General features: G+C 37.0%; 1 protein-coding gene across 1 annotated transcript in view; it reads left to right on the top strand.

Annotated features, from left to right (window-relative positions):
* Positions 1–25,187, top strand: part of PCLO (piccolo presynaptic cytomatrix protein) — a 321,975-nt gene that overhangs the window by 211,114 nt on the left and 85,674 nt on the right. The window contains exon 11 of the mRNA XM_017727961.1: positions 1,308–1,433. Coding sequence (XP_017583450.1) covers positions 1,308–1,433 — 126 coding nt within the window. The remainder of the gene's footprint in view (positions 1–1,307; positions 1,434–25,187) is intronic.

Below are 25,187 nucleotides of genomic sequence, written 5' to 3' on the forward strand. Positions count from 1 at the left end.
AATTTCAAATTTGCAGTGAAATAAGGTAATTAACCTGAAATATTAATACAGTTTGTTCCAATTAAACTGAAAACTCATTCTTCTCAAAAAAATATATTTGGAAAATGTCTAATTATGAGGAAAGCTGAGTCAAAAAGGATATAGATTTAGCTAAACTGGGATAGAAAAACTAGTGGAAACTTTTTTGGTCAGAAACACAATGTGGTAATCTTGCTTCTGAGACAAACTCAGGCTGACTTACAAAACACTAATAGCATTATGAGGAAAGGCCTTAATCTAAAAAAATAAAGCTTTGCAAAGAGGTGGTGTGGTGACTTTCCTACATCTGATTAGTCTAATCACTCAGCAGGTTTGGCTTATGAAATTAATGAATTGAAAAATAATGATTAAGACATTACAGTAAAGTTGGGTAAATCAGCCTTTATATTCCCAGATCAAAGTGTGAATCATCTCATATGGAATTTTCTTCAAAGAAAAAAATTGTTTCACTAGTATAGGAAGTTGTTTTTAAAAAAAAAAAAAAAAGCAAGATAGCATGAAAAGAATGGCAGTGCATAAGATTGGCTTTATGAGACTATATTTTACTCTCATTATTTTGTACATAAGGGAGGTTAGTGACCTGCTTCTCTCCAGCTAAAATAATGAGTGGTAACAATGTTTTTATCTCTGTACTTTTTCAAAAGGGAGAAAATATGTGGTTTAATGATACTTTACACAGAATTATTTTATGCTTTTCCAATTCTTAATTTGCACATCCTTTCATGTAGAAGATGTCAATTAAAAGCAAATATTTAAGAAAAATAGTAACATCTGCCAAGTACAGGCTCATGTAAATGTACATGCTTTGCTGCGCAAAAGAGCAAGCTTGAGGATCTCTGTCAATGTATCCATAATTATGTGATTCTAAAAGCTCAACTATTATAATTTCTCAGCTAAATTTCATGCATGTTGTAGGCATATGATAAAACTTTCCTTTGAATCCACACTTCACATGGATTTCTAGCAATTTAATTCAATTTATTAATACTGCAAGTAGATTGTCAGAAGAAGATAGGGTTAGCTTCAATGTAATTTTTAGTGACTCAGTTATGTCAGTCATACAGTAGCTGTTCAAGAAGATCTTCTCAAAGTTAAGTCTTTAGAAGAGCAACAGATTTGAGTGCAGATAACCCTGATCTTACAATCACAGCCAGAAGTTATTTGGGACATTTTCAGTAACCTCTGATTACTTGTTCTCTTCCTTTCTTTCCAGTGAATTATTCATTGCTTCATCTCTGTTTAAAGTTTTTGCTTTCTTTTGGTCACAGGCAATGGACTGGGAATCCGAGTTGTAGGTGGGAAAGAAATTCCAGGCAGCAGTGGGGAAATTGGAGCTTACATTGCCAAGATCTTGCCTGGGGGCAATGCAGAGCAGACGGGGAAGCTTATAGAAGGTAAGATAAATGCATTATTAAAAAATGGAACCGTGGGACGGCTGGGAGTTTGTTAGAATTATTTGTAACACACATTTTTCTCTTGCACAATGGATGCAATCTTGTGCAAGGATAGAGGGCTGAACCTCCACAATACTTAAAGCAGAAAAGGCCTGATAGAAAGTAATTTTATGACTTCTGTGGCCAAAGAGAGTTGCCATGATGAGCATTATTATGGCATGTCTTCATTAATATGTGCCAACATGCTGTCTGCATGGTCATATATCATCAGCTTGTATCATGGACATGCTGTTTTGAAGATCTTTAACCTGTCTTGATCACCTAGGTATCCATGTTTGAAATTTCTTAGTTGCACAGGTAAAACATACCCAGTTGTCTCCCAGATACATGCACTAACCTTTTTTCTTAGTTCCCTAAAATCATACCTAATGTCAGTTTTCCAGTTTAAGGTAACCATCCAACCTGCCCCAACAGGCAACAGAGAAAAAGAGGTATCCACAGAAAAACAATAATTTCATCTAACTTAGACTTCTGCTTCAAGAATTGAAAAGAGTCTTCCTCATTTAATTGGCTTTAAGAAAACTGCATTAAACTTCACATCATCCTTTAGGCAACCAAAGCTAGATGGAATGAATTTCACTTCATTATCAATACATTTTCTAGGATTATTGCAATGTGATCATTCTGTCTAATAATTTATTTCTGTTTTAACATGAATGCCACCTTTTTATAACTTTCTCTTTTTATAGCTATTTTCTAGTTCCCTTTTACATATCTGTATGCACCTGAAATGTCAGTCTGCCCATGGACAAAAATAGAATACATTTGTTTCTAATTCATTCAACTATTTTTTTTTTTCTTAAATAAAAGCATGTATACAGGGAAAGATAACAAAAGAAGATAAGTAGGAAAAATAGCTTTCCCAGCCAGAATTCAATTCATATAAGTTTTCTGAATGGTAATCATGCAAAAAATGTAATGATTAAATTGAAATCACTTTGCAGACAGAATGTCTGCAAATTTACCCAGAAAAACTGGGTAAATTGATTAAAGAATATATTTACAAGGAATAGTTTAATTATGCTGTGGGTATTACAAAACAGTGTCACCTGCATTCACCCTGCAGCTTTTTATGTCCTTGGTGTTTTCTTTGCCAATATTTTAATGATATTAAAAAAAAAAAAAAAAAGCACACAAACCCCAATGTCAGTGAAATTATGTATAAACAGAAATATATTTCTTTTTGGCTATAGACTTGATTTTGATATTCATATTTAATGGGTAGTATCGCACTCATCAAATGATAGAATAGTGTTATTTTTTGTGCATGAATGATGAAAGAATTGACCTTAATTTAGTGTGTTTTGAAGCAAGTATTTGTTTTGGCTCTCTCCATACAAATAAGCAGGTCTTTCATAACTGTGCTAGATCACACATGCATTGTTTCAGTACCAAGCAAGTAAAGAGGAAAATGTGGTTATTCAACATTTCCCCAAGACTGGACATTTCAAGAAAGAGAATGAGCAGTTACAGCTTGGAATTATCTGTGGTCTTTTGGTTGATTTTGCTAGGAACTTTTCTGGAAATTGAAGTGTAGAAGCGTTCTTTACTCACCATACAGGTTCTTTTCAGCAGTGATCAAGAACATCTTGGATTTACAATAACTACAGGAGAAACCTGACATAGAAATTTACTTTTTAATCTGTTCACATAATATATTTTGAAGGCTTATTCCTATTTTGAAGGCTTATTCCTATTTTATAGGAAGATGAATATGACAGTAAAATATTTATTCCTTTGTTTCATTCTCCCATCATATGTTCAGTGATATTTCTGATCCGACCTTTTTTAAAGTATCCTAGACTTGGGTATGTTGGCATAAATCAGCTCTATCAAAATCCCTATATTTGATCTGTTGAATTTTTCCACACAATATCTCAGAATATGTTTTAGTATTGATGTGTTAAAAGTTGTATCAGAGACAAAAAATTCTTCCTGCAGAATGCATTTTGACTATGATATACAAGACAAACATTTCCTCTCACTGTCATTTACCTTTAGGTCTTGCCTTTCTATCTAGTTTACTTTTTATGTCATTTTAGATGGTTGTCAAGATTAACAAAGAATATTTTTCTACTTCAGTGTAAGTTGTTGTTGGCTTAGTGGAAATATGGCTGGTGCCCATTTAACCTCTACCCTTCAGAAGTACTAAAATCCATGGAGGTCTTCAGTCATTCTCATACTGATCTCTGTACATCCAGCCAGGCTGCTAATCTTACCAACATGGCTCATATTTTTACCTCTAAAAATAGAGGATGGCCTTCTTTTCTTTTTCGAGTTATTTGCTGTCTTTCACACCACAGAAAGAAAACACAAAGAAAACTCATTATGTCATTATCTGTAAATGCAATTACTTTTTTTTTGTGTGTGTGCAGTGATCATGAGTCACTTTTCCTGATGAAATGCTGTGTGACCACAAGTTAGACTATATACCAAGTCATCAAGTAAACGTATACTAATGTCATTACAAGTTAATATCTTGACTCATTAGCCTTTCTAAGAACGTGAATCACTGTGAAAAATCCCATCAACTTAATTAATTCCTCTAATGCTAAAAACACTGGGTCAGGTCTGAAAATCCTACTAATAACATAAGAAACAAGGATGGATTTATTGTGGTTGTGAAGGAAGACAAACTCCTACCTTCTCTGTGTATGACTGCATATAAAGAAATGACACACAGATAGCATTCCTATCCTTAGGGAATAACATAAAATTTTTGTCTATTAAAAAGCTTTGGAGGGGTCTTAGTGCTGAAAATTTTATTTATAGTTCTGACTGGCAAATACCAGTCTTCTCAGTTCTCTCACCTTGAATTGCTTTCAAATGTCAAAAATATCTCTGATTCATCACTCATTGGCGTAACAAAAACTGGAGGTGGAAGACTCATTCCACCGAGCTCATCAAGTGCAAGGACTGTGTCAATTTGATAGATGTGTCTGTGCTCCCCCTTGTGTTGACAGAAACAGTTCAGTTTTATTCCACCTGGAAAATCTACTGAGTGAGTGGCATTTCAGCCAGCATTTTTGAGAAACAGGACATAGAGTAAAGAGCAGAAATGAAATGTTTATGTGTGTTACCTACTCTTAGAAATTTGCCAGATGCCCTCAGCATTCCACTTTTCTTGTTGGACCATTTCAATAGGCTGAGTGGAGAGCCTGGGAACTGTTGAACAACAGGTGTCTTTGTTACAAGTTTTCAATCAGCCAGACAAGCTGTGCTGCAATGGTTAGGTCATCTGATGTTCACTGAGATGAAGATACTCCCCGCCTTTCCAGTCTCCTTGAAATTCTGGCAAACTAGCATGGTCTAAAAGCTAATGGTGAACTTGATTTGTGGTGATCTTACTGCCTTTGCTTATACTCCACTCAACAGCTACCCTGACACTGGTCAGACTTCTGTTAATCTGTTCTGAGCCCTTTTGTGTGCATGTATATTTTTAATATGTATGCACCATTTAAATGATAACTTCCCAAGCTTAAAAACAGGAAAATCATAGTGAAGACATATATCATATATATAGTAAAGACAAAAACTCTTATTTTGAAAAACACTAAAAAGAACCTCAAGTTTCTCTTTTATAGCAAATATAATAATGTAACATTTCTAGCTTAATTTGGAGGGATGCCACCTAACTTATGAGTCACAGAACTTCACTGTAAAATATTAGAATATAAAGAGTCCATGCTAGCAAAGAGACGTGCTATTGAATTTAATTCAGTTGAATTTTGTGTTTTATAATTTAATAAAAATATTTGTGATACAGTGAGATTTTAAACTTCCCCATCCTGAATCTGGTTCAATAATATTATAAGAAAAACTGCCTGATGGATGTACAAATACTGAAAGATTGTGATACCTGTTAAAGCTGTTAAGTAGGTCAGAGGAGAAAATGCACTGTTGTTGGAGAGTTCCATCTTAGTTAATGGTGCCCTCCCCTCAGTCCAATCCTTCAGCACTTGTTTTGATCTAGATTAATAATTAATTTTCTCAGGATGCAGGAAACATTGCTCCTGAAAACAGCATGAGGGTCCTCTCAGAGCCACCTGCCTTCAAGAGTAGGTAAAAGCACATCCAATGTCCTCAGCATCCAAGTCTAAATATTGACAATAAGTTCTTAAATGTACTCAGTACCTTTTAGACTTTGATTCACCTGCTAAGAAACAGATGGTCAGTTTTTCCAAATTGGTTGCCTTTAATTGTGCTGAAAGTTCCCCAGGCCACATGGCTGGTTTCCCTCAGGAGAGTATTTTGAATGAGTGGGTCTTTGGTAATGCCAGACCTCTCTTTCATCTTTGGAAAACTGCAATCTCAGGACTTTCAGATGCCTTCAGGAAATAAAATTGAGGTCTCCCTATTTCCTCTTATCCCTATTTATTCATGTTTCTTTTCGCCTCATATATAAAGTCTTACATATTCTTACACATTCAACTGTCACAATTTTCTTCTTTAAGACTTTTGATGCACAGCTCACGCTCTCTAATGCCCTAATATAGGGTCAAATAGTGCTAGAATCATTCCTCAGATTGAGGCTTAGAGCCTTCCTTTGGACTGTCGTGGGACGGCACAGCTTATGACCTCTTGGTCCACAGACCATGGCCACAGCGTCAGTGAGTACACTTTCTCACAAATCTGGAGCCAGTAGGGAGAGCATGTTCACTGCTTGTCACCAAACAGCCTTCTGCACCAAACTGACATGCGAGATGAAGAGGGTGTGCCAAGCCACATGCTGGCAAAAGAGGGCCACATCTAAACCCGCACAAAGTGATTTCCACCCAAAGCAAAATATGATAGGGAAAAGGAGAAAAGAGCTATTTGGATTACCTCCATCAGAGAGCAGCCTATCTCCCCACCTTCAGTTCACAGAAGAAGGAGGCAGACCCAGGAAGCCCTGACAGAATCCTGCCTTAACCAGAATGCTCTACAGCTGTCACCCATGGTGTGGACTTTGGCTTCTGACCTGGTTCACTTCAAGCATCCCAAAGGCCCAGGCTTCATAATGGAAGAATGTATACTGAGAGATTCTGCAAAGGCAGAGAAGAAAAAGTCAGGGCTCAGTGGGACTCATCTGTACGCATCCAAGTATGGTTAGCACAGCTCTTCATTATTTCCAGAACAGGCAGTTAATCAAAAGGAAAATGATGATAAAGGCATAAGGAGTTATATATGATGTTAAAGAGGGAAGCTGCATTGTTAGGTGAAAGTCTGCTACAAAACACCAATCAGTTTACCACCCAGAAATGACACTGAAATATGAGAGACTAAGAAATACAAGAGCCCTCAGTAGCAATTTTGAGTCTAGGGAAGGCTGCAAATGGAAGCTGAAAGACAGCCAACATGTTCATGGTGTGTAAGCAATCCTTCATGCATACAGTCTGCATTAACTGGAGAAAAAGAGTATTTATACTATCTACAGTTCCTTCTCTGAGGAGAATGTAAATACGGCTAACGAGAAAACTAGAGAGGAGATGGCCAGTGTGGGGAGACAATTAACTTACTTTGGTTGTCTAATATAAATAAGACAAATCTGGCCATAAGCAGCACTGGGTAGAGGCTGTTGGAATATTATAATCATTGTTTAATCTTTAAAGATTTTCCTGAGTTCTGGGCAATGACATCTTTGAATACAGGTATCTTCCTCATTCCTCCAGTTAAAGGTGCCAACTAGATAGCTTCCAGAATCTGTTTCACTCCAGCCATGCCCTGGGGATGTGTCCCTTCATGTGTTTTCAGATCATAAGTTTTCAATCATAGGTTTTCAAGTTTTTAAGTCCTTGTCATCTTAAAGCATGTTATTTACTGGCATTGGAAACACATGATTTCTTTCAAGTCCTCTCAGAAGGACAGTGGGAAGCAACTGCAGTACTGATCAGTCCATGAAAGGTTTATAAAGAAAATGTTAACAATTTTTCTGGAAGTTGTTTAATACATTTTTGGGCTACTTTGAATAGCACCAAGTGCTGAAAAACAAGGCCAGACTGTTTCAGAAGGTCTTCTGCAAAGGCAGTACAGGTGTAATGGCTGTCCATCTTATCAAAGCTATCTCTTGCCATAGTGCAGACGTGCTTTGCATCTTGCTTGGAAAATACAGCGTGACTGGAATGGTCATGGGCACCTAAACAGCTGGAAAACCAGAACAGAAGCAGTGAGTCACTATAATTCTCCCTACTCTTGTCACACTTCCCTCTTATCCCTGAGTTACAGATGAGCACAAGTGTAACACTGACTGATCTTTAATCGGTCACTGGCTGGTCCTTTATTGGTGGGAAGGACAGTAGGCACCAGGTCTTCCTGGATTTTAAAATACTGTAGTGAGCACTGCTTGCTGTTTAGACAGCTAAAATTGAAACATTGATTGGGTCAACACAATGAAAAGAGATTTTTCAATCCCTATGAAGCAGAGATAGTGAAGACTGAGCATCTTTTCTTGATTCCCTCTGATAATTACACTTCTGGTAGAAAGTAGATAGCATGGTGAAGCTGGAAAATGATGAAACAAAATTAAAAGGAACACAAAAAGGGAAGGAAAAATTCTCAAAAAACTGTGGATCAGGTCTTAACTGAACAGTAATAATCTTTCCATTCTGCACTTCCATTTTGCAGTTTGGCTACTTTAATTTGTTACTGCATTGGAAAAAACAAAGAATGAACTTTACCCTGTTCTCTGAGTATTAGTCTTCATGATTTATTTTGCTGTCCATGCTTATTCTGCTGGGTCAGAAGAGAAGAGAGCTTGCTCTCAGCATATTCCCTGGGCTATGGGCTCAGGTTTCTCTGTCCCAGCAGAAACTGGCTTTATCAATGTGCATAAAATAGCAGGCAGTGCCATTGTTTGGTTGTAAGCTTTGCCCTAAAGCTCTTTACAAAGGTCCTAATCTAAACAACCCCCTAAATACCACCTATCAGCTGTAAATCTTAACTTGCATAGTTGTGCTCCTCTCATCCATGTATTTTGTTCTGTCTTGTACTTCTTTTACGTAGGTAATAATCAAAGGTATAGGATTGTTCTCAAGTGTGGCAATGGACATTGAATATATTAAAAAAAAGTCTTAAAATATTTTTAAATTACTTTTTTAAAGGAAATTAAGTTAGTAGAAAGGACACCCTGCCAAAGTGTATCATTTTATATGTTGGAAATAACCTAATATCTGTGAGAAAGAAAAAAAGAAAGGCAGAAATCTTTCTCACACTGGTTCAGCCATTTCATATGCTGTCCCACTGACAGTGGTCTCAGTTCCATTCTTGGTATGGCAGGAATTGAGTTGTTCTGAGAGTTTAGTTTGGCCTTTTCCTAAGATATGAGAAAGAAGTAAGAATTTTCAGAAGGAATGAGAATCATTTCAGTGCTCATGTGGCACTTACAGAAAGAAGGGGAAGTAGAGATACTTGCAGTATAAACAATTGACTTGGAAATTTCTTGAGAGCTGGTTACTATAACACTGTGCACAACTTTATTTACTAAATCTCTTTTTTGTGGTGGTTGAAACACACTTAGAAAATAATGCTTCTCCCTGCTTTGGAAAATACAGAACATAAGTTTAAGGAGTTTTAGTTTAATCTTATGGTGTCAGAATTATATAACTGGGGTTTTACAAGGATACTTGATTAGAAAACTTCTTTTATACCTAAGAATATCAGTTTCAATGAGATAAACCAGGTAATATGAGTTTGTAATGTTTCTTCCCGTAATGTAATTGCTGTATACTTAATTTCCCTGCAATAAAAATAAGCACTTAAAAGAGAGAGTTAGAGAGTAATTTGCATCTAGGAAGTAGTTGAGCATCTGTAAAGACTGAGCTTTTAGGATCTCTTTTATTTAATCTAAAGCAGAAGGGGACACTTAAGGTGCACTTACAAATTTTATAAAGCTATGGGAAAGAATCATTAAATGTAAACATATTATGTTCAGTAAAATATGGCACCTTATATAATACCAGCTACTGATTTTTTTCACTCCTGCATTTAGCCTTGTTATGTGCCACATAAACTACTATAGTTTATACCTTCTTTATGATCAAAAACTCTGAAAATAACCTGAACAATTAATTATTGATGAAAATCAATTTTGCTAGAAAAGGCATATCATACACATTGCACCAGGAACTTGGATTCTAAATAGCAAAAAAATATTTTTATCAAAACATCTCTATTGGGAGGGGGTTTTTTAATTCTTAAACAGGTAAGTCTGATTTATGAAAACAAGAAAAATAAACTAGATGCTTCAATCAGAGGGAAGAGGCAAATACAGTCACTAGATGTTCCAGTTAATGAAGTGAAGAACCATCACAAAGGTCATGAGAATAACATTCATCAGATGGTTTATAACACAAGTTGTGGAACATCACTGATAAATGTCATTGGTGTCATAACTAGCTTCCACTAAAATCACATTAGGAAGTACTACTAGCTATTTTAGAGTACTTATGTGGAGCTATGCATTTAGTAATTTTCAGATGCACAGCTTTTGGCAGAAGTTACTTTTCAGGACCTTGATGAATGGTGCCTGTTAGAAAGAATATCCAGGTGCTTCTTGGAACCTCCATGGTTCCAGAGAATGTGCCTGAAGCCCTGTTTCTCTGAGCACAGCAGGAACAGCAGCAGGCAGCGTTGTCATCACAGTGCCCACAAAGCTTTCTTAGTTCCTGCTGGCACTATGCAGCTCTCTGCTGTCCTCTGGGATCACACACATCACAGGTGCTTTGTAGCTCTTCCTCTGGCATTGACAGATACCACCCATCCATGTGGTCCCAGTGTTCCCATCTTACTCTTGAATACTTACTCTTCTTCTGCTATATTCTGACACTGCGAGTACTTTTAAGGCTCATTCATCTCCATAGAAGAGTTTAATTCCTTCTTTCTCTATTTTTAAGATACTGTATTAAAATCAAGTGGATGTGTATTTCTCAGAAGATGCAGGTATGTTTCCTGTGTCAGTATTCCAAATACAGACTGGCAGAGGCAGAGGTCTGTGTCTTTTCTGGTTTGGGCAATGCTGGAGAGAAGATGGGTTTAGTTACTGCTTCCAAGATGTTCAAGGATAAAGCTATATCATTAGTCAAACTAAGGCAGTCTGTCTGGGATTGTAAGAGATAGACATTCTGTAGATCATATACCTGATACACAGGCAAATAGCACAAGCAGAGAGACCCACGGACACTGTGCCTGCCCCCTTTGCATAGCTGCTTGCAGTGACTGATGAGAGGGACTTGAATTTCAGCTTGGACCATCAAAGATATGTGCCTGTATTGCTCTGGTTCTTGTCTTTTTTTTTCAAGGACTGGCTTCTGTACAGCACATTTACAAAGAAACCAGACAAATGTGAATCCTTTGGTGCCTAAACTGAGATCAATTTGTCTTACTAGTGGAAGTCATCAAATGCACCCTCCCATCTCCACTCACTGTGTAGGAAGCTTAGGTATTTCTTTTAGGGGAACTGTCTCACTAACAACCTAAAATTCAGATGCTACAGGCCTATGTTAGGCATGCTGGGCCACATCTCATAAAACAAAAATCAGGACATTTTCGTCTGATGTTTTTAAGGAACAATATCTGTTTGGGCTCACATAATGGGCATTCCAGAAAAACACCTTAGTACAGTGTGGGAAAGCCTTTTGCATAACTACTGAACTGTGTTGTTTGATAGTGACTCTACTCTAATTCCATTTCCTATTGTGCAGATTACTGTGGGTTGAAACTTGCAGACTAGCAGTTTGATGTGATTGTAGTGAAAAAAATCTAGTGAAATCAAAGTGAGGGTCATCTTGAAACACAAGTTAAATAAAGCTGTGTCCTTATGGCCAATTTTCCCTGCCATTGGGTTCCAAAAAGTGTATTAAAACACTTTGTGTTTATTTGTAGCAATTTTAACCTTCAGTCCCATTCCTGAAATGTGGGTCTCCAGGAATATTATGCCAGCCTGGCCACTCCATGGGATGCTGTGTTGATGTAAAACATAGCAAAGATTCAGGGCCCAAGGTGAAATTTACCCAGTCAGGGTTTGTTCTGCTGAAAGTCAGGTGAACAGATATCAGCTGTCAGTGACTCTCAGGGGTGGGATGTGGGTTGTTTGCAAGCCACAGTTCTCAGCAGCAAAGAGGATTACAGACAGCACATTTTTCTGCCTGTGAAACTGGGTACTGCAGCAAGCAGAATTTCTTTAGTCACTTGTTACTTCAAAGTACTTTCTAGATAGATGTATGCAAATTTGATTTTTCCAAGACCATAAGAAACATTATGAACAATTGTAAATAATTTACTGTTAAAAAGATGAACTGATGGAAGTGGGTTTTCTCACAGTAGAACATCTTTTAGATGGCTTGGACCCAAATTTGAAATGGTTTGTCAGAGAGCTTCACTTCAGTTGTTTAAAAAGTGACAAGGGCAAATAGATAAAGCCCTGTTTTCTCTAAGTATTGGGTAACACAGGAAGAGAAAATAGAGGTAAACAAAATATTTCCTAAATTTCTTTAATTAAATCAACCAATCTCTTGAGGTACTTAGGTAAAAAATATAGTTGTGTAATCAAATTATTCCAGATTTTCCAAGGTTTTCTAAACAACTTCTGAAGCACGTGGTATCAACTGTTTTCAGGAAGACGCTGAACTGGGTTGTACTTTGCTCTGACCTAATCTGATCTGATACCTTGATTTTCTTATTCAATGGAAAGGGTAAAGGAACTCAAAGAACAAAACAATAATTTTTGACAATTAGTTTTGCAATATAGTTCATTACAAAATAGAAATATTATGTAAATTAATACAGAAAATGATTTAGATGTCAGCTTAAAGAAAGAAAACCACTATGAGCACTCTCAAAAAACTGCATAAAGACTTTATTTCAAATTTCCTGAAGCACGTTCTATTCCAAAAACCTAATTAGATCATCCATAAGGTATGACTGGGAAAACCTTGTATGAGAATATTCAGGTTTCTTTGAGAAAAAAATAAACAGGTGATTGTATAATTTAACAGTAAAAAGAAAAATGTTGATTACAACTGATTACTCTTTATCCAGGTTTATAATTCTGATGTTTGAGGCTTACCATGTAAAATTAGGTAAATATGACTTCACATTTCTGTATGAAAAGTCTGAAAGGAGCTACATTAAGTGTACTTGTGCTGTAAAAATGCAACTTAAAATTCAACTGAAATTGAAGGTATTGAATTGCAAATTAGCTAATTTATTAATGACTAAAGCTTGAAAACATTTCATCAAGCTGAAATTGAGTCTTAAATCCTTATTTTTGCTTCACATTCCAACAAAAAAAACCCCTTGGCAGGGAAAAAACCCTGTAAAAGCACCAAAATGTATTTTTTGGAATTCCTTTAAACTTTGGTAAAAGTAAACTCTTTGAACTGTTTCTAATTTAAAAAATAATAATTTGTTGCCTGAAATAATGCTTGAAAATTAGGAAGGTGTGCTGTGGGTTTTTTTCCTGTACAGATCCTACAGTGTCTGAGCAAAAAATCATTGAAATCTGTATTATTTCTCCTTGATTGTAAGGGAGTCCCTCAGATCCTAAATAGGCATAATAGAACAGTTTGATATCTCTCTAAATACAACAGTAAGTGGAATTCTATTAAGATCTTCAGGTTTTATGGTCCATTTGAAAACTTATGAAATTACCTTGTAGGTACATTAGTATGCTCTAGGCAACTTTTCAAACACTTTTTTTTAGGTACTTAAATATTATCAGTTCTGAAAAAACTTAATTAGTTGTGATTTGAGTGGTTGGGGGGGATCTAATTGGTTAGAAAATGCAAGACAGTTACATTTAACTCAGTAGGACTGCAATAATCTTGGTAGTATACCTATCTCCTCTTGGTATTGGAGGTCAGATTTCATGAATGATAAGTGGTAGATCGAGCATTTTTAGGTCAGCATGTACTGACATTTTCTTTCACAGAATCAAACTAGAATGTAAAATGTAAAACACTTGAAGGCAAAGAGATTTCAGACAGCCAACCTTGGTGTCTGGCAGGTAGCAGCTACATTCTCCAGGGTCTGAGTTTTTCTTAAGCCTCTGAAAGGACTCAGCACCTGTGAAGTGGTTCACACTGCATTTGAAACATGTAGAATATGTCCAAGTCATCATATATATGGTGTAGCTGATCCTAACTGCTTTTATGTGAAAATGCAGTGGTTCAATACCTGTCAAGGGAAAAAGAAACCTCAGCTGGGGGCCTTTCCCAGCACAGATGATGAGTTGCTCAGATACTTCTGCTTCTAAGGAGAGCTGTGTTTGAAATGATGCTGCTTACTACTGAATTTCATTAAAAACAAGTGGTTGGGACCATTTTGTTTTTACTTGGATCTTGATTTCTGATTTTCAGCTGATCCATCTTCCAAATTATAAAGCCAAAATTATTATTTAGTCTGGTATTTCAGGTACTTTCTGGGAAAGCTGTCTTAATAGAATGCAGAAATGCAACATGGTTACTTTTTCTTGATCTCTTGTACATTTTTCCCTGGCATTACTGCACATGTTCCTGTTATTCCCCAAACCATCTAGTTATGAAACAGGAGCTTTCTTAAGAATTATTTCCAATGAAACCACAAAATGCTCCAGTTATAGTACTGTGATTCTTATTCCCACTGATTTTTTTTTGTTTGATGTATTACATTGACTTTAACAAAAGTGATTGTTCATTGGTGCATTCCTATGTCACAAACCTTTTATGTTTGGTAAGCACCTTATTCCTATGTTTATAGCATGTTAATCTTTCTTCTCTTTAGATGTGGGCGCTGTCAGTCCAAAATAAAATGTGCAGAAGGACTCTATACTTTCATTTAGATCTTAAATTGGATTTTAACTATTTGAGTAATAGTAAGATATTCCCACCTTCACATGGAAAAGGTGGGTAAAAAGTGTTTGCCTTCTGATGCTATGGAAGTAAAGAAAAAAATAATTTGCAATTTTGGTGAAGTTTGTGAAAAGATACAGAATAATGAGTCTACAGCTCTATGTCAACTTCTGAATGCCAAGAAGAGTTCTACTGACCATCCACTTACCTATGTAATATTATTCATATACCTACGAATTTTGACTGTAAGGGACCTTTCCCTGGGGACTAATTGCTGCCAAACCAAAAGGGCATGCTAATAACCAAGAAGTATTAAATCTTAAAAAGTCCCTAAGGCCTTAAAGATGAGATGCATCTTACACTCATCAAACTAAATCTCACTATCAAGCAGGTAATTTGATGGAAAAGAACAATCATCCTCTAGTAGTGCTTGTACTAGAGTGGTTCCTTAGTCTTTGGAAGAGTAAAGGATTTTCTGTTGCCTTGGTTTGTTTTTCTTTCCTTTTAAATAAATTTAAATAAATTTATTCCTTAAAGGCCAGTAAGGACAGGGTAGAGACACAGTGATATACATCTACAAAAAGAAACTCAAAGACAGGGAAGAGATTTGGAATCTTTTTGCTTGCTCATACCTTTCTATACCTTTTTGCTCCCTTCCCAACAGCTCATGTCAGGAGGAAGCATGTCTGGCATAGCCTTTAAAGATACCCAGACAAGCAGGGTTAGTTCTGGTACTGCCCACAAGCTCCGTTCTGTGAGGGTTCAACTTTCAGAGGGAATTCCTCTTTCTGAGCACTTCTCATCAGAGCCAGAAGACTGCTAACAACTGCTGTATTGCACAGCAGCACCCAAGTTGCCTTAGCCCAGGCCTGTGAACTTGTACACTGCTTATGTGCAATCAGACTGCGTTATAAATGCACAATAAATATGGGAGAGCCCTGTGTTGGAAGTTTAGGCTGCATGTCATGGCAGGCACAAGGTGAAAAAGAACAGGCAGGAGGTAAAAAAGGAATTAGGATGATCTGCTTAGTACTAGAACAGAGGAAACCAGTATGGTGAAAAACAAACTCCCATATTCATAATTTATATTCATGATACATGTTCAATATTAGAATCTATTTTCATGGGACAGATGAGTGCCATTTACCTGCCCACATGCAATGACAGGGCCATTTACAGGTGCTGACCAGTCACCCCAATGAATAGAAGGTTTCATTATTTCTTAGTTACTAGATAATGTGCTTAACAGCACCCCATGAAATTAACCTTTAAGATGACAGTAAAAGGAAATGAGTCATTCCAGGCAATGCTCATCATGGTGTGAGCTCTACGCTTGCTAAATGAGTTCTGTCATAGTGTGGGTGAAGTGGAATCAATCCATATAATTCATACATTTGCTGCTCATGCAGACAGCTTTGGAACTGCTAAGTAGAAATAAGCATTGACTTATGTCTAACTAAAGCGAAGTTATGTATTACTTTAACTGATTATACTTTTCAGATGGGTCTGAAGTAACTCAATAGAATGAACTGAGAGTTCCTGAGATGTGTGTGAAAGAAAGGATAAAAGGAATCCAAATTCTAGGAAAGTACTTTCATGACTGGTGTTAGTGGGGAAGTAGAAACAGTTTTAGTCTTAGACAGTACTAAAGAAAGAAAAGATAAATCTTTCATCATCTTATTCACAGACCACTATAGTATTCTTAGAAATATCAGCCTATCTCAGTGATAGTAATACCTCTGCAATTCACACAGTAGAAGCTGACTGGTTAGTTGCAAGGCAGGAGCTTTCTTCTGATTAAATAGCTGTAGAGTGCATGAGACAAGAAAAACACTTCCCCCCGTTTTGGAAGAAGTGAAGATCCAAAGAAGGAACTGAAAATAACTTCAAGCATGACAGTGATCCTTGTTGAGTATGATGCACACAGGCTGGTAGATATGATAAAAACAGCTTTACAGCAGATGAGCATGAAGCACACACATCTGTATCTGGATGAATACCCTTCAGTGGTGCACATGGATGGGCTGCAATGCCACCTCAGAGGTTCTGTCTCTGAATGGGGACCAGCTGGGAGAGCACCTGACAGCAACAGCAGATAAATGCTGCTCTGTTGCCTACAGTTGCCATACATATGGAAAAATTTGGTGCCACCTAATGGACAACCCCCAGCTCCTGAATTTTGAATGTGTTTTGCAGAAATGCTTTTGTAAGGCATCTGAAAAGGCATCTACCTATATTTACTAATGCTTCACACGAAGTATTTCTCATTCAGTATCCTTAATCACATATCGTTGGATGTAATATGCATTGTTTAAAGGTGAAGGCTTAATAAGCCCCATGGGTAATACAAAGATTTCTGTATTTGCTGGCTTTACATTTATGAACTGGGGTCATCTCACAGCTTCCTCAATTGCAGCAATATAGTACCACATAAAACTAAATTATTGCACCTAAGTGTTCTGATCTGTTTACGGGTGAAATTTAACTAGCTATTCTGTCAAAATCACATAAATTATTCTAGACCATACTTAAGCAAGTTTACCGCTACAGCTGCATGGACATAGCCATCTCTTTCAGTAGAAATCATGACTATGTCAACAAAATATTTAGCCCAAGGGGTTTATATCAGTAAGTGTACACTTGCAGAGTATGTTAGCAAAAAGGAGTTGGACTATGCCACCATTATTACAATGACTGTCATAAAGAGCAAGACTGCTCATTATTATTCCTGTGATGCCTTTTCCTGGTCTTAAAATCAACAGTCAAACATGGTTAAAAGGGAAAAAGGGATTTTACCTTGGTATTTATTTTAAGGATCCTTAGGTGCATTACATCCAGGTCGAATACACGTCCATGCACACCGCAGTGCACACCCGCAAAAGATCTGGTACAACATTATAGATTTTACTAATTAGCATATCTATCAAAAATTCCCCAATGAGAGGCTTGAATGAGCCCCTCTCCCCAAGGAACCTCTCCCTGGATGGTTCTATCTTGGTTTACAGAATGTGTTCTGGAGAGGACCTTGGGGTCTGGGGCACACTGATCCCTAACTACAAAGCTTCTAAGATGTTTGGTCTCCTTGCTGAATGAACAAGTCCAAGAATGTAGGCAAAAGCACTAAGAATACAGAAGTTGTAAAAAGGTATAACAGGGGTATAAAAGAAAAAGCAAAAAATCTTCATGGCATCACCTGAAAAAGCTGTTAGTGATCACTTGATTGCATGTCATGTACTTCAGGAAGCAAAACAGGCAAGAAAACGTAAGAGCATCTCTGTTTGATCAGATGAACGACCAGATACCATAAATTAAACGTATCTGTCTGTGATATCTGTATAGATGTATGCATGTATGTGTATATATGTTTATATATGTTGCAAGATGCAATATCTCCTCTTGCTTGTTTGAGCCTGCCCTCCCAGTAGCATCATCTCTAGCCAGAATGTGAGCATCAGTATTGGAATTGCAATTTGAACATTATGTTCCATTCTCAGCTGTCACTGAATTCAGTGGTACAAGTAAAATCATGGTCAGTTTGATGAATTTCAGTTCGTAAAGGTACATGCTTTGAAGAGATGCATCTCTGAATGAAATCCATTTTCCATCTGCAGTTTACATTTATAGATTGTCAGGATGCATTATGGGTTTGGTTATTTTCATTAACCTGTGAATAGAGATACAGTAGGATTAGGAGTGTTCCTGAAGGCTTTCAAACAAAGGACAAAGAAGGAAAAAAAAATTGGAAATTGTATTTCTATTGCTTTCATTCACTGGAATGAACTGGAGAAAAGGGATTGGACTTATAATTGTTTTCTTTAAAATTTATTGTGTATGTTTTGAGGTCAGATTGGATGGGGCTTTGAGCAACCTGGACTAGTGGAAGGTGTCCCTGCTCATGGCAGGGAGGTGGCAACTAGGTTATCTTTAAGGTCCCTTCCAACCCAAACCATTCTATGATATTATGATTCAATGATTCAATACAGTATTTATTATCATATATTAAAAAAAAAAATCTAATCAGGTGAATCCGTTTCTTACTTTTAGAGAAAATAATTATTAGTTTTGGTGAAGATAAAGAAATGCCTTTGAAATGGGATGAGTTCATAGGCAATTTAGCAATTCCTTGGATACTTTTCACCAAAGGAGAATTGTTCAAAGACTTTCTTCTCTAAAGGATATTATATCAATTGTGATTCACTCTTTTATTGTATTCAGTATGTTTGGGGGATTTGCAGTTTCAGTTGGCATTTTTTGTTTCTCACATATATTTTTTCCTTATTTTTACCTATTGTTGCATAACTCATTCAGAATGTTTCACATATGCAGTTGCTCAGCTTTGAGTGGAGGTCCTTTTACTTAAATTTTCTGTGGAATAAAGAAAATATGTAATTTTTATTCTGTTAAATAAAACAGCTATTTATCAGCTATTTTTCCTCCTTTTGCCTGGGAAAGAATATTTAGTTGTTTGATGTAAAAAAAGGAGAGATGATTGTTTTACTCTCTTACATTGTTTGACACTAATAATTTTAATATTTGACACCTGGGAAAAGGACTCATACATGTTCAATAGCTTTGGTGAAATGAAAGAAGTCTTAAAAGATTAAGCAGTGAAGTGATCAAACTCCTTTGTCCTTGTTGCCCTGTAATATACATTCAATCTTGAGTCTACAGATGAAATGTCAGTTTAACATTTATATTTGGCAGTTTAAAAAATAATGCTTGATATATCACTTGGGCATATTTTTGAGGGAGAATAAGCTGTTGCAATACCAGGTGAAGTTAAGGTGAGGATGCAGTGCTGAGAATTTGGTAAGAGTTCGGTGTTTAAATATGATTTTGATGTGTAACTAAAACACCCAAGTTTGAAGAAATAGGGGCAGAGTTTGTCTTATGGCTGGTGTGTAGTTGCTAAGTGGAGACTGTGGAAGCATCAGAGCAGACAGGCTTATTGCTGCAGTTGTTACGGGACAAGGGGTTGCCTGTATGGGCAGCAGTTTCTGGTTGCTGTGCAGCAAGAGGAACAGTGGGTCGAGTACCTGCACCACACCATTGTCACAGAGCACTCAGGCAGGGGACACATCCTTCCAGCACCTTTCCTACCTGCACCTGCCACAGTTCCATCAAACCCAACTCTCATCTTTTGATCTATCTCAAAACCATAAACCACGTCTTGTCGGCTGTCTTATTCTTTATGAGTTTCAAGGTACTCTGTTGCTTCAGCAGAAAAGCTCCTATGTGCCTTCAGGAGGCTTGAAAGGGAGCCCTGAACTGCCAGCCCTGTCCCTCTTTTTCTGGCCATCATCTGCAAGCAGGGCCTTGCAGGGCCTTCTTGTGGTTGCTGTCATGCTTGGAGTAACAGCAAGTTCTTCCATGAAGAAACTGCTTTCCCCGGAGGGGCACAAATTGTATTTCTACAACTATAGCTATCAGTAAAGGAATGTAGTATCATAAGTTTGATTTGCTTGTCTTCCTGATGCTAACACAGTGAATTCAGAACATTAATTGTGATCGTAGGAAACACAAATACACAGGGACTGGCTGGGAAGAGATCATTTGTTTTAGTGTAGATAATGAGAAGAAATAGCAGCTGCTGCTAATCAGTATGCCTGTGAGTATTCATAGCAGTTGATTAGGTGTGTAGCTGCCAGATAATCACCATCCAATCTTGCATGTACAGAATAGTAATTGTGCATTCAAATTTCTTTTAAAAAACCCTACAGAGAATGACAAAACTATGGGTGTAATCCTGCATCATTTATTTGCAATGCTATTTCGTCATGCACGAATTCTACATTTATTACAATGGACTTATTTGTGAGAATAATGCTACTTCTTTGATCAAGTACTGCAGATCAAATTTGTATACAGAGATGTTAATAAAAAAAACTCAGCTGACAGTAAGAAGTATGTTGAAGATGTGTAAACATCAGCAGAATTTTATTCTAAGGTAGTGAGAATATTAATGATTTTAAAATAATTTAATTTGAAATGAAATTTAAATATTTTATATTATTATTTTTAAGACTATTTTAGTTGCATATCGTGGACCATTCTCACTGGGATGTATGGCCATTCTCACAGTCATTGCAGGGGCTCACTTTCCTTTCTCTGATTTGTGTTGCAGTTCTATAAGTGTGGTTTTACCCTGGTAGGCAGCTACGCCTCACTCAGCCTCTCTCTCACTCCCCTGCAGTGAGGTGGGAAGAGATCACTCTATCACTTCAAAACCAGTACAGCCAGTTGAACTGCAGGCTTAAATACGACCATGCACAACTGTTCAGCCCTAGATTGGTTAGATCTCTCTGATTCTACTCATAAAATCTACTCGCAAACCAAATTTAACCAGATCAGAATTTTTTGATTCATAGTTCCTAACTCAGGTTGTGTCAAGACAGTGCTTGAGCTTCCAGGAAAGGCTACTTTGGTTATCTCCAATCTTGGCTGAGTTGAGCAGCCTTAGCACCATGAGGGAAGATTTTTTTGCTCTGAACCCAGCACTGAAATTTGACTATCATTTATGTCGCTAATCAGATGTTCCTAAAAATGGGGTTTGTGCCTACTTTTATCACTAAACTTGGAAGAACAAGTAATTATTGGAAACTGAAATCCTGCAGTTTTTCAACTTTCTGTCAAAATGACAGTTCTAACAGGTAACTATGAGTGTCTCTCATTCTTCTAGCACATATGGAACCTGTACTTCTTAAAGTTGAAAAATCCTATCATTTATCACTAAGTTCTGTTATGAATGAATTATAGGGATACAAAAGTTGGGGTTAGTACCCAACACTTAATATTTCACAAGTACTGTCTCCTACAACTCTATTGTTAGTAAGAGTTCTGATGGACTTAGCTTTACTAATAGCATTTATCACTTGGACATCCCAAATACAATAACATTATCTTTCCACTGTCCCTTTTTAACACATAAACTGAGGCACAGAGACTAATTGGTGTGCTTTTGTTGCTCACCTGGCTGGTTGCAGCAGAAGCAGAACTAACAGCTCAGTCTCTGATGGTGCCCCATTAATCACCTTCAGCTGAGGTTTGCTATCTTTCAGTTCCTTCCTCTCATTGATAAGGTACAGCTGCCTGTTTGCTAAATTGAGAGAAAAAAAGTCCCTTTCAGTTTCTAGGACAGATTTATCACTTTAGATGACAAAGGAGGGAATCAATACACATATTTTTAAGTGTCTGAAAAGTAAATATCTTACCTCAACTTGTATTATGGGCTCTTTTTCTAACCATAAGTGAGGGAAGGCTACCTGAGGAACGTGATTCATCTCATTCCAAATAGGTGTCAGTTGAGATGAGCCATCCTCAGAGGAACCTGCCTCTCTTCATTCATTAACTACTCAAAATTCCTAGACAACTACTGAGGCAAGACTCTTACTGTTTTACAGCCAAAAATTGGTACATTGACTCTAAGCCCAAAAGAAAGCAAAACCAAAGCAGCTGTATGCATGTGTGCATGACAGTTCCTCCCTGCAGACATACATACTGCTTTCCATGCTCTTTTCTTTATTGTTCTAAATCTGTTCAAAATTAGATGAAAAAGAAAAAAAAAATATTTTATGCATTTTCACTTGTGGTTGAGATTATCGTCTGTTGAAACCAGCCAATAATCAAACAAGTTTTTTCCACATACTTTCTACAGCTATGGACACGTATGTATCAGGAATTTGTACAAGCATCCAGTTAGCTTCTACAAGAGAAGCATAAAAAATGTTCATTGAAATAAAGTCATTCAAATGACTGAAGAATTTAGGTCAACTTGAATTAGAACACAAACATGTTGATTCCAAGACATTATCATGGATTTACCTTACGTTATATTATGAAGAGCATAATTAAAAAAAAAAAACAAAAAACAACTTTTCTTAAAAGGAGAATTATATGTATTATATGAAAAATAGGTACATACAGGAGATGAGAACCACGTAGCACTGGCCAGAAATTTGTATTCACTTTCCTTAGTTTTCAGGTTAGATGACTCTCACAAATGAGATAATAGTGAGTAAATTCTACGTTATATTTGAGTACTCACATAGTGTCAGAACTGTAAAAGTTACTCCCAGGGTACAGAGGATGATTATCGACAGAGTGACTCCTATTAGAACATATCAAGTAAGGATCTCAGTCTATTCCAAGTGACAGACTGGCATTTTAAGGTCTTCAGCCATTCTCATTAAAACTTGCCTTTTTGCTTGAACAGTGGTGTTTGCTTACTGTGAGTCACAAAAACTTTCTGTTCTTGTTTCTATATGACCTTAAGTAGCATTGCCATGTGATGCATAGCTATGGCCTTTGCTCATTCCTAGCACGTTTTCAGTATTTAAGTTATCCTAATAATTCCATTCTTTTCTGAATTGGCCGCTGTAGTCCCTTAGTGGTGACATTGCTGGAGACCAGCCAGGATTTCATCAAGCAAGGGTTTGACCCCCAGATCTGTGTGAGGAGAGCCTTTTCAAGAAGCCCCAAGAGAGTCAGCATGTTGGGAGTAAAAGAGCAACTTTTCTTTGGCATTAGTTCTTTCTCTGTTGTACTTTCCAAATATACCCATTCTCTCCCAAGCCCCAGGATGTGTATATGCAAGTGGAATGTCCAGAGAGCAAGGAATGCCAACCCATGAGTCTACTTCCCACCCTCTGGCTTTGTAAGTTGATGACTGTGTGATGGTCTTAGAGATGTGCTTTTTGCACACTTTCAGAAGCTGATAGTTATCTTTTGTTTCTCTACCTCATCCCTGTGAGTCACTGGAAAATGTTTCTGGGTTACTCTCTGTCCTTTTTTCCTTATCTCAGGGGTCTGTCCTGTTCTTTATCTTCCTGCCAGTCTTTTTATGGTTTCAGGCTACACTTTGATTTAATCAGGGTTTTGCTAAAGTATGGTTCTGCCTTGTCTTTCTTAAGCTACCTTTCCTTACTGAGCAAATGTCCTGAGAAACCACATTTTAATGAGTTAGGATCTTGATGACATGCTAACCTATGTGCCATGAATCACTCTTTTCTTCCAGCACAGTTCTTCTGGGAGTCCTACATACATAAATTCCCACTCATATTTCATTCATAGAATCATAGAATATAATCGTAGAATATGCTGAGCTGGAAGGGACCCAGAAGGATCATCGAGCCCAGTGCTTGCCCCTGTACAGGGCAGTCCAAAGAATCACATGTGCCTGAGAGCCTTGTCCAGGTGCTCCTGGAAATCTTGGTGCTGTGACCACTTCCACGAGGACCCTGTTCCTTTTCCTAATATCCAACCTAACCTCCCCTGACAGAGCTTCATGCCATTCCCTCAAGTCCTATCACTGGTCACCAGAGAGAAGATATCAGTACGTGCCCCTCTACTTCCCTTGTGAGGAAGTGATAGACCATGATAATTGCTCCTCTCAGTCACCTCTTCTGTAGGCAGAACAAAACAAGTACCCTCAGACTCCCAAGACTATTGAAAAATCTTTGAGAGAGGTGTTGTGATGACAAATGAACAGCCTTTATATAGACTTTGTTTGACATATTAGCTGTCATAATTCATATTCTTAGGCAGAACAGAAGCTAACTAATAAAGAGAAAGTGACTCTTCAGACATACACTGTAACTTCCACACGAACTGTTTGTTTGCACCTCATGTCTTGTGATTCTTGCCCCTGCAAAGGAAAATTTCAAACCCAAATATCACTCCATTTACAGATGTAACTGTAAGAGAAGTTAGACTAACAGAACTGCATTTGTGTAAAGAAGAATAAATTATTCCTTAAAAAGGGAAATTGAAAAAAACCTCACTGAATTCTGAATACACAAATATAAATATAGACTGCAGGCAGGGACATAGTAGTCTAAATTCATATCTGGCATTAAACTCTCATGAAAATAATGGTTGTAGTTATTTACCATTCATGAAGGAGACACCAAAGAGAAATTCCTGCAGCTTCTTTGTTCACTGAGCTGGATTCACTTTAGGTGAATCTTAAGGTCACTTGGAATGAACAGACTTTTTTCATTCTACCATATACTATTGCATGATTTTTTTAAAAATATGAATTCATAGTAAACTGCATTTAAAAGTAGAGGGGGTTTTGTGAACACAGCCTAATAATGAAATGTTTAAGACTTTCAGCTCAATTACAGCATTTTACAGGAAGCTCATTTCACTGGCAAGATCATTATAATCTCTTATATGATGTTACTGAAAACAAAGTAAATACACTTTGCTCTATAGCTTCAGTGAACACTATGCTGCAAAAAACAGTTTATTTTTCTCAAACACTGAATAATTACAATGCACTGCAACATTTTGTTCAGCATAGTATAACTGATCATCTGTCTGCAACTGATGTAAACTAATCTTTGAGGATATAGTAATGGTGAAAGCACTATAAACTTGCCATTTATATCATATGTATTTTCATAAACGGTAACTGTAAGCTTAATTTAATTTGCCAAGAACTTCAATTAGGTCACACAAATACAAGCAGATCATCACTTCTTGCTCTAGCATAGTTCAGACTGAAGGGTAACCTATAGAATCATGTGCCCACATATATAAATCTGAAGGCAGTGGTGGGCTGCCAACAGAATGCCAAGTACACCTCAAATACAAGATTGATTTGCTCTGGCTGTACTTTTATAAATGCCATTTTATAGTAGTGTAGCAGCCATGAGGCATAGGAGGGTACATTATATCATTTCCACTCGATGAACAATATATCCATTTTTAAGAATCATGTATGTTGTCTATATAATAATTATTGCAATAAGTGGAAAATATTCAGCCTGAGTGTGAATGATGAATAGGAGAGGAAGTTAAGGTGTCTACAAAAAATAATGAGTTTTGGTGTGATTCATGCCTGGCAGTTTGGGGAAATATATTAACTCATTGACTTTCATCGACCTAT

The sequence above is a fragment of the Corvus brachyrhynchos genome, unplaced genomic scaffold, assembly GCF_000691975.1.
Source record: "Corvus brachyrhynchos isolate BGI_N302 unplaced genomic scaffold, ASM69197v1 scaffold50, whole genome shotgun sequence".
NCBI lineage: Eukaryota > Metazoa > Chordata > Aves > Passeriformes > Corvidae > Corvus > Corvus brachyrhynchos.